We start from the raw sequence: 15421 nt of genomic DNA, 5'->3' as shown, positions 1-15421 counted from the left end.
GCTCTGAAAATTAAAAATATAAAAATTATGATCAAAATTAAATTTTCGAAATCAATTTAAAAACACTTTCATCTTATTCCTTGTCGGTTCCTGATTCCAAAAACATATAGATATGATATGTTTGGATTGAAAACACGCTCAGAAAGTTAAAACGAAGAGAGGTACAGAAAAGCGTGCTATCCTTCTCAGCGCAACTACTACCCCGCTCTTCTGGTCAATTTCACTGCCTTTGCCATGAGCGGTGGACTGACGATGCTACGAGTATACGGTCTTGCTGCGTTGCATTGCGTTCAGTTTCATTCTGTGAGTTTGACAGCTACTTGACTAAATGTTGTATTTTCGCCTTACGCGACTTGTTTTATTTCTTTGTTTCTTTCTTTGTTTCTTTGTTTCTTCCCTTCACTGTTTTGTTCAAAACCGATAACCAGTCTTTACATAAAGGTAATAACCTGCACCCGCGCATGTATTCCCCAAAATTGGGTTATAATTAAGTTGTTGCTACTTTCTAAAAACAAAAATAAATAATTAAAAAAGCTCTCTCAATAAATGAAAATTACACGTTATAGGACACAGTCAAACACAATACCATTCTCATAGCTTCATTAAGATCGATGCGAGCGTAGCTCTGTACTTACGTGTTTTATTTAATCTTTTAATCTGGATTTTTTTTCTTCTTTTTATTCAGCCAGCGAGACAACAACAAGTCCCATTTCCACGACCCCGAGGCTACCTAATATTCCGTGTAAGTTTTAAAATCGCGTTTTTTCGAACGTATCAGTATATGTGTATGTGAATGCTACTGACTTGATGTGTGCGTGTTTGTGTGTCAATGTGTATCCAGGCCATATGCCTTTCAGCGCACCAAATTTTACAATAGCTAGGTTTGAAACCGAAAGAATAATGACAAAGTACCTTGTCGCTCACTAGTAATTCTACAAGAAAGAAAAACATTTGTTTTACAGTCGAACTTGTGACCACCTCTCGAAAGCGACCACCTGCCTATTACGACCATACCCAAGGATCCCAGAAATAGTTTCCTTCCAGATAATTCACATTTTCAAAGCGACCACCTGTCAATAACGACCAGTTTTGGTCTGACCCTTGGCTGGTTTGTTTAGACAAGTTCACCTGTACGCCTTTTTTCTGTGACAGCTATGTGTCAGGAATGTCTGGTGAAGGGAGGGGTGGGGTACAACACCTACCCCCCTGACTGCACCAAGTACGTGGTGTGTTACCCCCAAGAGGACGGGGGGTACCAGGCGGAGATCAAGAGCTGCCCTTTCGGCCTCTTCTGGAGCTCGCAAGCCGTGTCCTGTGTTGACGCTACTTATGTCAACTGCACTTCAGGTGAGCCTTGTTGGAGACACCACCGTTTACTGGTTTTGGGGAGAGTTACCGTTTATTGCTTTGTGGGATAGTTTACCGTTTACTGCTTGATTGAAGAGTTTACCGTTTATTGCTTGGTTGGAGAGTTTACCGTTGTATTGTTTGGTTGGAGAGTTTACCGTTTACTGTTTAATTGGAGAGTTTACCGTTTACTGTTAAGTTAAGTTGAAGAGTTTACCGTTCACTGTTTAGTTGGAGAGTTTACTGTTTACTGTTTAGTTGGAGAGTTTACCGTTTACTGTTTAGTTGGAGAGTTTACCGTTTACTGTTCAGTTGGAGAGTTTACCGTTTACTGTTTACTTGACCTTTCTGCAGCGTTCGACACGATTGACCATGTCACGCTTCTAAATAGACTTCAGACTCTGTACGGCATCTCCGGCCCACCGCTAGCATGGCTTGAGTCCTATCTCATTGGCAGGACTCAGGCTGTGCTTGTCGATGGCCAGATGTCTGCTCCAGCCCCACTTTCTTTTGGCGTTCCTCAAGGTTCAGTACTTGGTCCCATCCTTTTCATCATGTACACTAAGCCCCTCTCCACACTGATTCAAAACCATTCTGTTTTAAATCAGTCTTTTGCTGATGACACCCAGCTGTATAAACCCAGTCCCCCAGCAGAGACATATTCCGCCATCCAGACCATTCAGACATGCATCACTGATGTTAAATCTTGGATGGTTGATAACAAACTTAAGCTGAATGATGATAAGACTGAAGTCTTACTGTGCAAAAAGAAGAACACTACATTTCCCTCTCCCCAACCTGTTTCTGTTCAAATAGGCAACACCGACATTCTTTTCTCACCATCAGCTAGAAACCTTGGATTCACCTTTTCATCTGACATGACCCTTAACAAACATATATCTTTAGTCTGTAGAGCAGCTTATTTTGAGCTTCGTAAGATCAGCACCATTCGCCACACACTCTCCTCTCAAACAACTAACACTCTTGTCTGTGCCTTTGTTCTTTCTAAACTTGACTACTGCAACTCTCTTCTCTCTGGCTGTCCTCTGTACCTCCTGCATAAACTACAAAAAGTCCAAAACTCGGCAGCACGCCTCATTCTCAAAGCACGAAAACGAGATCACGCAACACCACTTCTTCACACACTGCACTGGTTACCCTCTGCTTTAACTTCTTTTCTGGTTCGTCTCCTGCTTACTTCTCTGAACTCCTCACCGTCTATTCTCCAGCAAGACAACTCCGTGCCTCTTCTGACTGTCGCATCCTTACCATTCCACACACCAAAACCAAAACATACGGACAACGCACTTTTACTTTCTGCGCACCCACACAATGGAATTCTCTCCCCTTTCACATCCGCCACTCTCAGTCACCCCAAGCATTCAAACGAGCACTTAAAACGCACCTCTTCAGGAAATACAACCCCTGATTTTGTTTTCTCAGTCCATCAGTAGGCTACATGTAGTGTTATTTGTTGTTTTAGTGATTTTTCACCACCTATTTTATTCATGTTTTTATTACTTAGTTAGTGGAAGAATCTTTTGTAATGTATGTTTGAAGGTGTATGCTTTTAATTAAGCGTTGTTGACTATGAATGTAGATGTAAATGCTTGTATAACTGTGTTTTAATTTTAGTGTTATTTGTTGTTTTAGTGATTTTTCACTACCTATTTTATTCATGTTTTCATTATTTAGTTAGTGGAAGAATCTTTTGTAATGTATCTTTGATGGTGTATGCTTTTAATTAAGCGTTGTTGACTATGAATGTAGATGTAAATGCTTGTATAACTGTGTTTTAATTTTAAATGTGTCAAGCGCAAAGAGCATAATTGTAAAGTTATGATGTTGCGCTATATAAATGCTCATTTATTATTATTATTATTATTACTGTTTAGTTGGAGAGTTTACCGTTTACTGTTTGGTTGAAGAGTTTGCCGTTTACTTTTTAGTTGGAGAGTTTACCGTTTACTGTTTGGTTGGAGAGTTTACCGTTTACTGTTTAGTTGGAGAGTTTACCGACGGACGCAGTGGCGTGGTGGTAAGACGTCGGCCTCCTAATCGGGAGGTCGTGAGTTCGAATCCCGGTCGCTGCCGCCTGGTGGGTTAAGAGTGGAGATTTTTCCTATCTCCCAGGTCAACTTATGTGCACACCTGCTAGTGACTTAACCCCCTTTGTGTGTACACGCAAGCACAAGACCAAGTGCGCACGGAAAAGATCCTGTAATCCATGTCGGAGTTCGGTGGGTTATGGAAACACGAAAATACCCAGCATGCCTACTCAACAAAAGCGGAGTGAAGCTGACTATGCTCTCAGAGTATAGTATGGGGAACCCAAATGGGCAAACAGTGGAGCTCACACGTAATCAGAAAACTCTGGAACGCTGAAGAAGAAGAAGAAGGAGAGTTTACCGTTTACTGTTTAGTTGGAGAGTTTACCGTTTACTACTTTGTGGGATAGTTTACCGTTTACTGCTTGTTGGAGACTTTACCGTTTACTGCTTGGATTGGTTGAGTGGTTGGTTGGTCTTGGTGGATGGTGCGGAAAAACTAGTCTAAGGTCGAAAAAGACAGAGACTTAGTCTATTCTGATTCCACTGTGAAACCTGAAGCTTTTGCTGAAAGATCACATGCTTTTAATTGTACATTCTGAGAGCCTAGCGCCTTCGCAATGGGATACACACTTCTTAAAACACAGGGGGTCGTCCGGGCAATCTCGAATGCCTACCACTGAGTTCGACCATAAAGTAAAACAGAAAGGAGGGACAAGCAAAAGATTCTGGCGAAGTGGCCAAGACCATCCCAAAAAATTGTTGATCGACCAAACAAAAAAGTGTCCTTTGTTTGCCACTCAGACCCTTGTCGCGGCCAGCCCGAGGGGTGGGGTCACACAGGAGGGACCCAGGGGTGCGGAGAGTACTGGCTGTGTCGGGAGGGACGGTCCAGGCCCCACTGTTGTCCCCAGGGCCAGCGCTACTCCAGTGTCATCGGCTGTTTCCGTGACGCCAGCTGTCAGGACCGGTGCTCTCTGCAGTTCACCGTCGCTGGTAATGGTAAGAATACATAATTTTTGGGGGTACTTTTTTGTTTATTTTTTTCTATTTCATCCTTAATTCTTAGTGTATAGTGTCGATGATTAGACCTTGAATAGGTTTTGGTGTGTGTGTGAGAGAGAGTGTATCACAGCTTTGTATTTTGTTTTTGTTCGCTTGTTGTTGCTGTTGGCGTTGTCGTTGTTACAGACGTCGTAATCAGTTGCTGTTGGCTCTACACAGACAGAAAGATAGACAGACAGACAGATAGACAGACAGACAGACAGACAGACACGCACGCACGCACGCACGCGCCGCACGCACGCACGCATGCACGCACGCACGCACGTACACACACACATACACACATTCTCTCTCTCTCTCTCTCGCTCTCTCTCTCTCTCTCTCTCTCTCTCGCTCTCTCTCTAGATTTTGCATGACTGATGCCATCTCCAACATTTTTTTTTAACAGGAGCCTGCCCGTACCGGCCCAATCCCTCGGACCCATTCAGCTACATGCAAGTCATGCCGGGATATGGTCAAGTGAAGAACCCCTGTTCTCCCGGAACTGTCTACAGCCACAACCAGTGCGCATGCGTCTTCTACACGCCTGCATTAGGTGAGCAAAGGCATATACAAATGTAGTATTATCGGTTGTCACTGGTTAAAGATCATTTCTAGCAGTGGTTTTATTTTCTGAATGAGACTTGAGATTTGGCGGATATAGTTGCAATGCACTAGAGAGTTGCGACAGTGCCTGATAACTTTCGTTTAAGCCTCAAATTAATGTTGGCGAAGTTCCCTTCGCTAAGCTGGCTGCACGAAGCCGCGGATTTGGCAATGAATTTCCGACTTCCAGCTCAATTTAAGGCCGCACTTAAGAATCGGCTAACTGGATCCGTCCATCGAATTCCAAATCCAAGAGTAAAACAAGACCTTTTCAGTTCACCTTACTCAATCCTTCATAGCCTTTTCCGTCTTGTGTGGGACAAGATTTGTAGTTTTGACGAAAATTGATATAGCTTTTGTTCAACTCAAGGCTGTGTCCCATCCCTGCACTACGATTTTGACGGGACTTTCAACGACAAATCTACACACAGCCACCCGGCTCACATTCACCGGGTACTGCTGACCAAGCATGGCTCGGCCTACTTCAATGGGAGCGGCCACGTGCGGGTCAACACATTGCCTAGCAACGAGTTCAAGGACAACTTTGTGCTGCGTCTCCGCTACCGTGTGCAGCCTGAGAGGCCTGCGGACATCCAGTGGAACGACCACTACAAATGGGGACTTCAAGTGAGTAACTGCTATCAATATTTTGGAAGAAGATCTGTCACACTCTATTCTATTCAGTTAATTTGCATCTGTATTTTAAAGGACTTTTAAAAAAAGTTCAGTAAATTCCCAAGAGGTTCACAGCAAAAGACTTCACTCTCATGTTTGTTTGTGGTGTCAATTCTTTTGTGTGTGTTGAAACTATATTTAGAATAGAGTGCCAGCTGGGTTTTTTCAGTTATGTAGTATTGCAAGAATCTTGGTAATTTCAGCCACTCTTTCTATCTCAATTTTGAGGAGTTCATTCCTGACAGGTTAAAGGTTGAAATCTTTCTCTAAGTCAATGAAACATAAGAAATGAACACAATACATCGAAGGTTGAATCAAGAGCCCTTACACCTGATTCTCAATCACCGAAAGCTTTTGATTGAATTGAAATCCGAATAGAATACTGAAAGCCTCTCCCTTGTCTTTCTTTCCTTCTCGAAGGACTGGTTCACCACCAATACCAACCCCAACAAGAACTTCACCTTTACTGGCGGGCAACTGCCCAACACGGGCCCGGAGCCCGGCCTGCCCTCGGGCCAGCAGACCTCCACGCTGGAAGAGGTGGTTATCCTTCGCAACGGCACCGTCGTCCATGGCAACAAAGGTACCCCGGGTGGCGGCTGGGACGTGACGGGTAGTTTCGAGTCCCGGTTGAACCTTGGCCCCATGAGTGAGATCGGGGACACGGCGGTGTCTGGAGGCGTGGTGTACGTGCCGAACAACAAGGGACAGGTCCTCGTGCTCACCCCCAAGACAGCGCCGCAAGATTCAGCTAAGTGGCAGGTACGTTGAAGTGTACATTGCTGATATAAATTGGGATGAGTCGACTTCGCGAAGACTACTTCAAGAAGCTGGTTGCACGAAGCTTTGGCACTGAGGTTTTGGTAAAAAGACTCCGTAGTGGACTTCGGACTCAATTAAAGAAGTCTTTCAGGCGAAAGTATAATGTTCAGTGCTAGGTTCTACACAGGTTCAGGACGAAAGTCACTCCTTGCACCTAGCATAATTTTTCCTACGAATCTATGAGGTCGATTCGGTGTCACTCTCGTTCATAGATGTTTTGTCTCCAGAGAGCTTCTGTTCCTTTGTTCTTTGATATCTCCCTGGAACGCAGAAGAAGAATATCTTTCAGAATATTTCTTTTATCCAAAAAAAGAAACCCGATGTGCCAAAGGACAGAGCTTCAGTTCCATGCGTACAATTTGCAAACACAGTTTGCTAACAACCCGGTGCCGCTTGTATTGTCATAATTGTTTTCCTCACCCGACCGATTATTTTATCCCAAGCATCCTTTAGTTACTAACCACAGGCATTTGTTTTGCAGATCGTATCCAAAGATGGCACAGTGGTAAAGTCAGGCACAGGACAGGTACCCCCCGCCACAGCGACGTCGTTCAGCTTCAAGATGCGCCCGGACCCCGCTACCCGCTGGTTCATCATGACATCCACTGGCACCGTGCTCAACTCGGGGACGGGCGTCATTCCTGATTCAGTGAAAAACCTGTATGCTGGTTTCAGTTCAGGTAAGTTTTTCAAGTGAATTGTATTGAAGCCTAAATGTGTACTGTAATTTTTTTTGTAGTGCTTGTGTTGTAACTGAAGTACAGTATCAATGGCCAGCTTTTTCATGAAATGAGATTCATGAAGTGTTGATGCTTGCACCTTAATTCGAAACAAAAGCAGGAAGTCTTGTAAGAGTGGTAGATTTTAAAGCAAGGGGGGGGGGGCGGGGGGTAGGGGGGGCAGGAGGAGGGCTAACTCTATTTTAGTTCGCCTTAACGACTGTTTTATAACGGAGTTTTCACGCTGTGCATCGTAGGCAAACTAGTCAAAGTGGACCAAATAGGAGACGAGGTGGTCGAGTGGTCCGTGTCGCGGCCAGACGGTACGGGGGCCAGCGGGGGAAAGGGTCAAGTCCCGGCCAACTTGCGTCAGCAGCTGAAGCTTGACCAAGTGCTGCGACCACAGGGTGCTAATGTGCAGCGCTGGGCTGTGTTGTCAGCTGCCGGTGACGTCATGGAGTCTGGCACCGGTGACGTCCCTGCTGACGTCATGAGAAAGGTGACGTCAACTAGTAGTCATGTCTCTGTCAGATAGATCAATTATCGTTTTACTTCTATTCTTTCTGAAAAGTGCTTAACCACCAAATGCTATTTGCGTCTTATCAGAGTGGTGCACTTCTTTTCTAATTTAGCTCATCAGAGGAAGAACTGTATCCTTAGCGGATTATGACTTTATTCAGTTATTCTGCAGAAAAACAGAAATGCTGGAGAAAAACTGTTTGTTTCTGCAGCATTTCTGCATAATGTCATCTTTCGCGAGAGCAACGTTTTTTCTGCAGTAAAACAGTTTTACTGCAGTAAAATTGAAATCAAGAGTGCTGCAGTAAAACGGTGATGTTGTTTTACTGGAGAAAAACTGTTTACACTTTTTCTTCAGCATTTTGGCATTATTCAGTTATTCTGCAGAAAAACAGAAATGCTGGAAAAAAAACTGTCTTTTCTGCAGCATTTCTGCATAATGTCATCTTTCGCCGAAGCAACGGGTTTTTCTGGAGCAAAACATGTTACTGCAGTAAAATTGAAATCAAGAATGCTGCAGTAAAACGGTGCTGTTGTTTTACTGCAGAAAACCTGTTTACACTTTTTCTGCAGCATTTTGTACTGGCTCATTATAATGTTGGAGCACGCGAGCCCCCCTCTGTCGAGAGATGGACTCATCCAGAATTACCAATAGTTGTGCGTGACACGAATGTATTTTGTCTGTCTGACTTCCTTTCCGCCGGAAGTTCAAAGTTTCAGTCAGCAACATTGTCACATTTTCCCAGACGAACGCAGTAGTCCACTTCGTGTTCGATTTGCTTCAGAAATTGTTCACGTTCGGCCGCCATTGTGAAGTTGAATATAATGCCCTTATGCTACACGCCTTCTGATTGGTACACTGCGGAACAAACTATTATACTATCCCAGGGGGCGACGAATACAAACGCTACTTTACAAGGTCGTTCGTTTTTCTCCAGAAAAACTGTCACAGACTATTCTGAAGAAAAAGTTAATCGCAATAATGCAGCTGAAAACCAAGTAAACATTATGCTTCAGAAAAACTGTTTTACTGCAGTAAAAAACGTTGCTTCGGCGAAAGATGACATTATGCAGAAATGCTGCAGAAAAGACAGTTTTTCTCCAGCATTTCGGTTTTTCTCCAGAATAACTGAATAATGTCATAATCCGCCAAGAGCCAGTACAAAATTCTGCATAAAAAATGTAAACAGGTTTTCTGCAGTAAAACAACAGCACCGTTTTACTGCAGCATTCTTGATTTCAATTTTACTGCAGTAAAATGTTTTGCTGCAGAAAAAAAACGCTGCTTCGGCGAAAGATGACATGCAAAAATGCTGCAGAAAAGAACGGTTTTTCTCCAGCATTTGTCTTTTCTGCAGAATAACTGAATAAAGTCATAATCCGCTAAGGATAGAACTGTCTTCATCTTTTCTGTCTGTCTGACTATGCCTCCCTCCAACCCGCCCCCCTCTCTCTCTCTCTCTCTCTCTCTCTCTCTCTCTCTCTCTCTCTCTCTCTCTCTCTCTCTCTCTCTCTCTCTCTCTCTCTCTCTCTCTCTCTCTCTCTGTCTTTCTCTTACCCTATGGCCTCTACTTTTTTTCCCGCATAATTTCAAATCGTCTGCCCCCTTCCCCCACACGCTCACACATAACATGACATCTTTTCATTCTCCTCTCACAGTACGCCTGGCTACGATCAGGCCTGGTGCTCATAGACTCAGACACGCACTGGCAACTGAAGCGAACGGACGGCACCCTCCTCCAAGAAGGGTCTGGCAATCTCTCTCCAGGCGTGTCCCAGTTCATCCAGGGTTCACTGGTCCTCCCGAGCTTGGTGCAAACCTCCACCTGGACCGTCACACTGCCCAACGGAACCACGCTGACCGGCAAAGGGGCCGTGCCTGATCACATTCAGAAGCTGTTCGAACAAGGCGTCAGCTCTGGTGGTGGTGGTGGACCTACTCAGCAAACATCCAGGTATGGTTTATTGATTAACGATCGAGGTAGGGTTAACTGAGCAAAGATCGAGGTAGGGTACAGTGAGCAAAGATCGAGGTAGGGTTTACTGAGCAAAAGAACGAGGTAGAGTTTACTGAGAGCTCTAAGAACGACTGAGGTATGGTTAACTGAGCAACAATCGAGGTAGAGTTTACTGAGCTAAGAGTGAGATAGCAAGGTACGCTTTACTGAGCAAAAAGCGAGGTAGGCCTTACTGAGCAAAATGCGAGGTAGGCTTTACTGAGCAAAGAGCGAGGTAGAGTGTACTGTGAAAATATCGAGGTAGGATTTGCTTTGATGCAGTGCATTAAAGGGAAGTTTGATACTTTATTTATTTGAACGGAGCACGCCTCTCGACACCATTTTAAAAACCACTTTCTGGCAGGGGTCTGTGTGACTGAATAAAACACACTAAGTCAACATTAAATGCCTGTATATCCAAACATAATAATAGAACAATAGAACAACAACAACAAAACATGAACAATGTTACAATACCAAATGTGCAGACACACACAACATCAATTAATCTACATGTAGTATATAATAAGCATGGATGTAAGTGTGTCATTTTCACACCCTCTCTCGTGTTCAGATGGTACGTGACGGACGGCAAGGGCAAAGTGCTGGAGTCGGGTTACGGTGACGTGCCGCAGAACGTGGTACAGCGTCACAGGGGCCGAGTGGACACGCGGGTCGTGCAGCAGTCACTGCCCAGGGGCTCAAACACCGCTCGCTGGGAGGTCAGAGGTCAGGACGGATCAGTGCTGGCCAGCGGCAATGGACAGCCCCCAGCCGACATCTTCAAGGTCAGTGCATGTGGTTAGCTGTTTGGGGTTGCTCAGTCTAAAGCATCAGATCATTTGGCTGAAATTCACTTCACGAAGCTGGCTGCACGATGCTTGGGTACTACATTTTTGTTGTAAAAATACTTCGCGAATTAATTTGTTCTGTTAGAATGAGATCACTGTGATGATTGTAAGGCAGATAATGAGGAAATGAGAGGGGATCCTTTAATTTCTTTTGTTTACCGCATGCTTATATATCTGTCTTATTACATAAATTGCACTCTCAAGAAAATGCGCCTTGTTGCCATTTTAATTCACTCCAGCTGTGCAGGATTTTGTTTGTCTCTGTGAGATCTGATCTGAAATCGAAACAAAATCTGCCAACTTCCAAACCCACCGGCCAAAACTGACATAGCATTTGGTTTAAGCTTTCGTCTGTAGCAAACATGCATGGTTTAATTTCAATCTGATCAAACTATAGTAAAACAAAAAATGGGGATAAAAATAAAATAAAAACTCCGATCAAAACGAATGCTTCCTCATTGTGAATTTATCATAACATTCTCTCAAAATACCATGTTCATTTCCGTGTAGGTGGTGAAAGGACAGCAGAAGACCAGCATCCTTGTCCCAGGAACAAACAGCGGCACCATAACCTCAGGAGCCAACGCTTTTCCAACATTCAACATTGCTGCAGACACAGGGTCACAACGAGGCGCAGCTTCAAATACAGGCGGTGGGGGAACCATTACATCAGGCTCTAACTATCCGGGGCGTGGTGTCAGCACAGGCACAGGCACAAGCTCAGGCGCAGGCACAGGCTCAGGCTCAGGCTTAGGTTCAGGCTTCGGCTTAGGCTTAAGCTCAGGCTCAGGTGGCCCGACACAGGGTATTGCTGGCATCGGAACGAGCGGGCAGACACAAGGCAGCGGCGGAATCGGGACAGGTAGTCAATCACAAAGCAGTGGCGGTGCTGCTTCGACACAGATGGGCGGCCAGGGACAAAGGCGATGGACCGTCACGCTTCCAGACGGATCCCAAAGATCTGGCGTCGGAGAGATGCCTGCAGACCTTCGCGCCTTGCTGTCCGGAAAAGATGTGCAGACAACACGACGCTGGACTGTCACTTTGCCAGACGGCTCCACCAAGTCCGGCACAGGAGAGGTACCCGCTGACATCAAAGCTTTACTTGCCAGTCAAGGAAGCGGGAGAGGTTTAGCTGGAGGTCAAACGAAGAGAACGTGGACTGTGACAATGCCCGACGGTTCCACGCGATCAGGGGAAGGAGAGGTGCCAGCTGACATAAAGGCATTGCTGGCTAACCAAGGAGGCTCAACAGGAGGAGGTCAGACGAAGAGAACGTGGACTGTGACAATGCCCGACGGTTCCACGCGATCAGGGGAAGGAGAGGTGCCTGCTGACATAAAGGTATTGCTGGCTAACCAAGGAGGCTCAACAGGAGGTCAGACGGAGAGAACGTGGACTGTGACAATGCCCGACGGTTCCACGCGGTCAGGGGAAGGAGAGGTGCCTGCTGACATCAAGGCATTGCTGGCAAACCAAGGAGGCTCAACAAGAGGTCAGACGAAGAGAACGTGGACTGTGACAATGCCCGACGGTTCCACGCGGTCAGGGGAAGGAGAGGTGCCTGCTGACATCAAGGCATTGCTGGCAAACCAAGGAGGGTCAGCTGCTACAAGCATGGGAGGACCGTCGAAAAGGATATGGAGTGTGACAATGCCGGACGGCACCACACGATCAGGGGAAGGCGAAGTACCAGCCGACATCAAGGCTCTACTGGCCAACCAACCTTCTCCCCAAGGCACAGCGCGCCAAATCGGAGGCCGTCGACTGATACGTGCGCGACCTCGAGTTGAGGCTCTCCGCCGCTGGAGCGTGACGATGCCCAACGGTACGGAACGGTCCGGCACGGGAGACATTCCAGCCGACATACAGGCTTTACTGGACGCTCAGGCCCAAAAGTCTGGAGGAGGAGGAGGAGGAGGAGGGGGAAGAGTGGGGGCTGCCCGCGTGAGTCGTCAATGGACCATCACCATGCCCAACGGAACGGTCCGGACCGGCACAGGAGACATTCCAGCCGACCTAAAGGCGTTGCTGGCAGCGCAGAGAGCGTCTGGGAGGAAGCGAAGATGGAGCGTGACGCTGCCCGACGGCTCCAAGCGGTCCGGGGTGGGCGAGATCCCCGGGGAGGTGCAGCGCCTGATGGCGGAGGTGGGACAGGGGAGGCCGCGCAGGTGGCGGGTGCGGATGTCTGACGGCACGACGAGGGCGGGGCGAGGGGCCATCCCCACAGAACTCACCACTCTCATGGAGGCCTCGCCCGCTGCGGCTTTCGGGACCAAGTCAAGGTGAGCGAATGCATGAACGAATACCGCTGTTACGACGACAATGACGATGATTATAAAACGATTATGATGGTGGTGGTGGTGGTGGTGGTGATGATGATGATGATGATGATGATGATGATGATGATGATGATGATGATGATGATGATGATGATGATGATGATGATGTTGATGATGACTCCCTCGACCCCACCCCACCCCGTTTACCCCCCTCCCTCTCCCCTGTTTACCCGGGTTGTCATTCTTCCGTGTGTTATTTTTTTCCCCTCCATGTACTTGTGTTCAGGAGACGACGGGCGGCAGGGGAACAGTACCAGGATGTTTTAGGAAACTGTGGGACTCCTGAAGGCCCTACCTTCCTGCTGGTGACGTCACAAAATGACGTCAAGCTCACGCTCAAGACGACCAAGCAGAGACGTGGAGTCACGCTCGCCTTGCCTATTGTAAGTAGTTTTTGTCTCCCTTTTTCATGTTTTTTTTCTTCTTCTCAATTTTGTGTGTGAAATGGATGCAAGTGCATATCATAATTAGATGATTTTAAAAACATGAGTGCTGTCCATATAATCGCAGTCGCCGTTCCGTTACCACTTCCCTTCTGTTCACCCTCTACTCCCACACCGTTCAACGCCACCCCATAACCCATCAACAACCGCCGTCCCTCCAAAAAAGACAACACACTTTTGGTCCACCAGAAACCAAAATAATGTCGGGTCACGTCTGCCACTTTGATTTTCGTAAAGTTGTTCTCAAAACCGGCAGTCGCTGCCACAAGGCAATATCATCAAGCACTGTTTTATACCCCAATGATCTGTATTATTTGTCTGTTTTGAAAATCTCGTCTTTTTCAGTCTCCTGGAATGAACGACGTGGAGTTTGTTTTCGATGGCAAGACACTCAGCGGCTTCTCCAATGGTGTACAGAAATCGCTCCCATTGCAAGGTAGGTTATGTAAATTAAAAAAATAAAGAATACAAAAATAAGAACCAACAACTCCAGATTCAAAGAGTAATCAACAAACAAAGAAAAGTGTAGGACCTTTCTTCTTCATTACCTAATTGCTTTTTTTCACGTTGAGACAATTGGAGGAAATACACATATTGGGTTCAGTCGGCTTTGAACAAAATCAGACTTGTCGGGTACATTATATTCGGTAGCTAAAATATTTGTCAGTGGAATTGCATTCAGTGAGGTTTGTCATGTTTTGTTCGCTTGCTTTTTTTTGGTTTGTTTGCTTTGGGATATGATAGATTATTATTTATTGCTGGGTTTTGAACTGCTTTATTTATCAAGGCGATCTATCACATGTATAGGTCTTTGGCTGTCCATATTCTTGTGTCCAAGGTAACATGTTTAAAAAAAATCTATTCAGTGTAGACGTACGTAGAAGAATTCTAATAACACCCCCGTGTGCACGCATGCACGCGATAAAGAACCCAAGTTCACAGCGAAAGTCTCAGGGTTTGGAAACATGAATAGACGCATGCAGGAAAAAGAAAAGAAAAATTGGTATTGCCGTATACTGCATGGCAGCTAGCTTTCCCCAGTGAAAAAGCAGCCCGAATTTCCATGAGGGTAACCTCACAGGACTATATGAAATCTTATTCTTATCCTTATCTTCTATTTTTATTTCTAGGTTCAGTATTGCCTGTTCAAGCCCCTGTGATGATCGGAACATGTCGAAACAACTTTCCAACGTTCAGAGGAGAAATCGACGATGTAAGTATCAAAGATTGTTACCAAGTAGTGTTTAAGACAGATTATTGAACTGGAATTCATATATTTCAAGTAATACTACTTATACATTTATTTGACTAAGATGAGAGGTAGTTTATCTGAAAGATGAAGACGCATGCGCGAGCGCATACACTTACACACACACACAAACACACACACACGCGCGCGCACACATACACACGCACGCACATACATTCACTAACACACTTACAGACACACACAGACACACAGACACACACATATACACACTCACACACACACACACACACACACACACACACACACACACACACTCACCCTAGGTTCTTTCTTTCTTTATTTGGTGTTTAACGTCGTTTTCAACCATCACCCTAGGTGACTTTGGCAGGAGAACATGTTTACCCAAACTACCATTATCAATGACTTGCATAATTATGTATGGCAACAATATTTCTTTGGTATTACAGGTTTCCATCTCTTCCTGCATTTCCTAGAACAACATCAACCAAAGTGCGCCTGAGGAAACACGCATTTTTTGTAATTGAACTGAAAGTTTTACATTATTTGTGATACTTGAAACCTGAACCTGAAATTGATTGTTTAGATTTTCCATGTTGTGATTATAAATCAAATGACGATAGATGCTTCTCTTTTTCACGTTTTCTGGATAATTTGTTGGGTTGGGAGAGAGAGAGAGAGAGAGAGAGAGAGAGAGAGAGAGAGAGAGAGAGAGAGAGAGAGAGAGAGAGATTTATGTGTGTGTGTGTGCGTGTGTGTGTGCGCGTGCACGCGGGCGAA

General features: G+C 45.5%; 1 protein-coding gene across 1 annotated transcript in view; it reads left to right on the top strand.

Annotated features, from left to right (window-relative positions):
* Positions 1-15273, top strand: part of LOC138959112 (uncharacterized) — a 33498-nt gene extending 18225 nt beyond the window's left edge. The window contains exons 10-24 of the mRNA XM_070330463.1: positions 686-742; positions 1153-1347; positions 4200-4397; positions 4849-4995; positions 5416-5672; positions 6141-6482; positions 7024-7222; positions 7519-7760; positions 9440-9735; positions 10352-10565; positions 11139-12913; positions 13197-13353; positions 13759-13849; positions 14544-14626; positions 15091-15273. Coding sequence (XP_070186564.1) covers positions 686-742; positions 1153-1347; positions 4200-4397; positions 4849-4995; positions 5416-5672; positions 6141-6482; positions 7024-7222; positions 7519-7760; positions 9440-9735; positions 10352-10565; positions 11139-12913; positions 13197-13353; positions 13759-13849; positions 14544-14626; positions 15091-15117 — 4280 coding nt within the window. The 3' untranslated portion in view covers positions 15118-15273. The remainder of the gene's footprint in view (positions 1-685; positions 743-1152; positions 1348-4199; positions 4398-4848; positions 4996-5415; positions 5673-6140; positions 6483-7023; positions 7223-7518; positions 7761-9439; positions 9736-10351; positions 10566-11138; positions 12914-13196; positions 13354-13758; positions 13850-14543; positions 14627-15090) is intronic.
* Positions 15274-15421: the final 148 nt, after the last annotated feature.

The sequence above is a fragment of the Littorina saxatilis genome, linkage group LG2 (assembly GCF_037325665.1).
Source record: "Littorina saxatilis isolate snail1 linkage group LG2, US_GU_Lsax_2.0, whole genome shotgun sequence".
Lineage (NCBI taxonomy): Eukaryota > Metazoa > Mollusca > Gastropoda > Littorinimorpha > Littorinidae > Littorina > Littorina saxatilis.
Note: the sequence above shows the minus strand (reverse complement) of the source record. Positions and strands in the feature narration are given on the sequence as shown.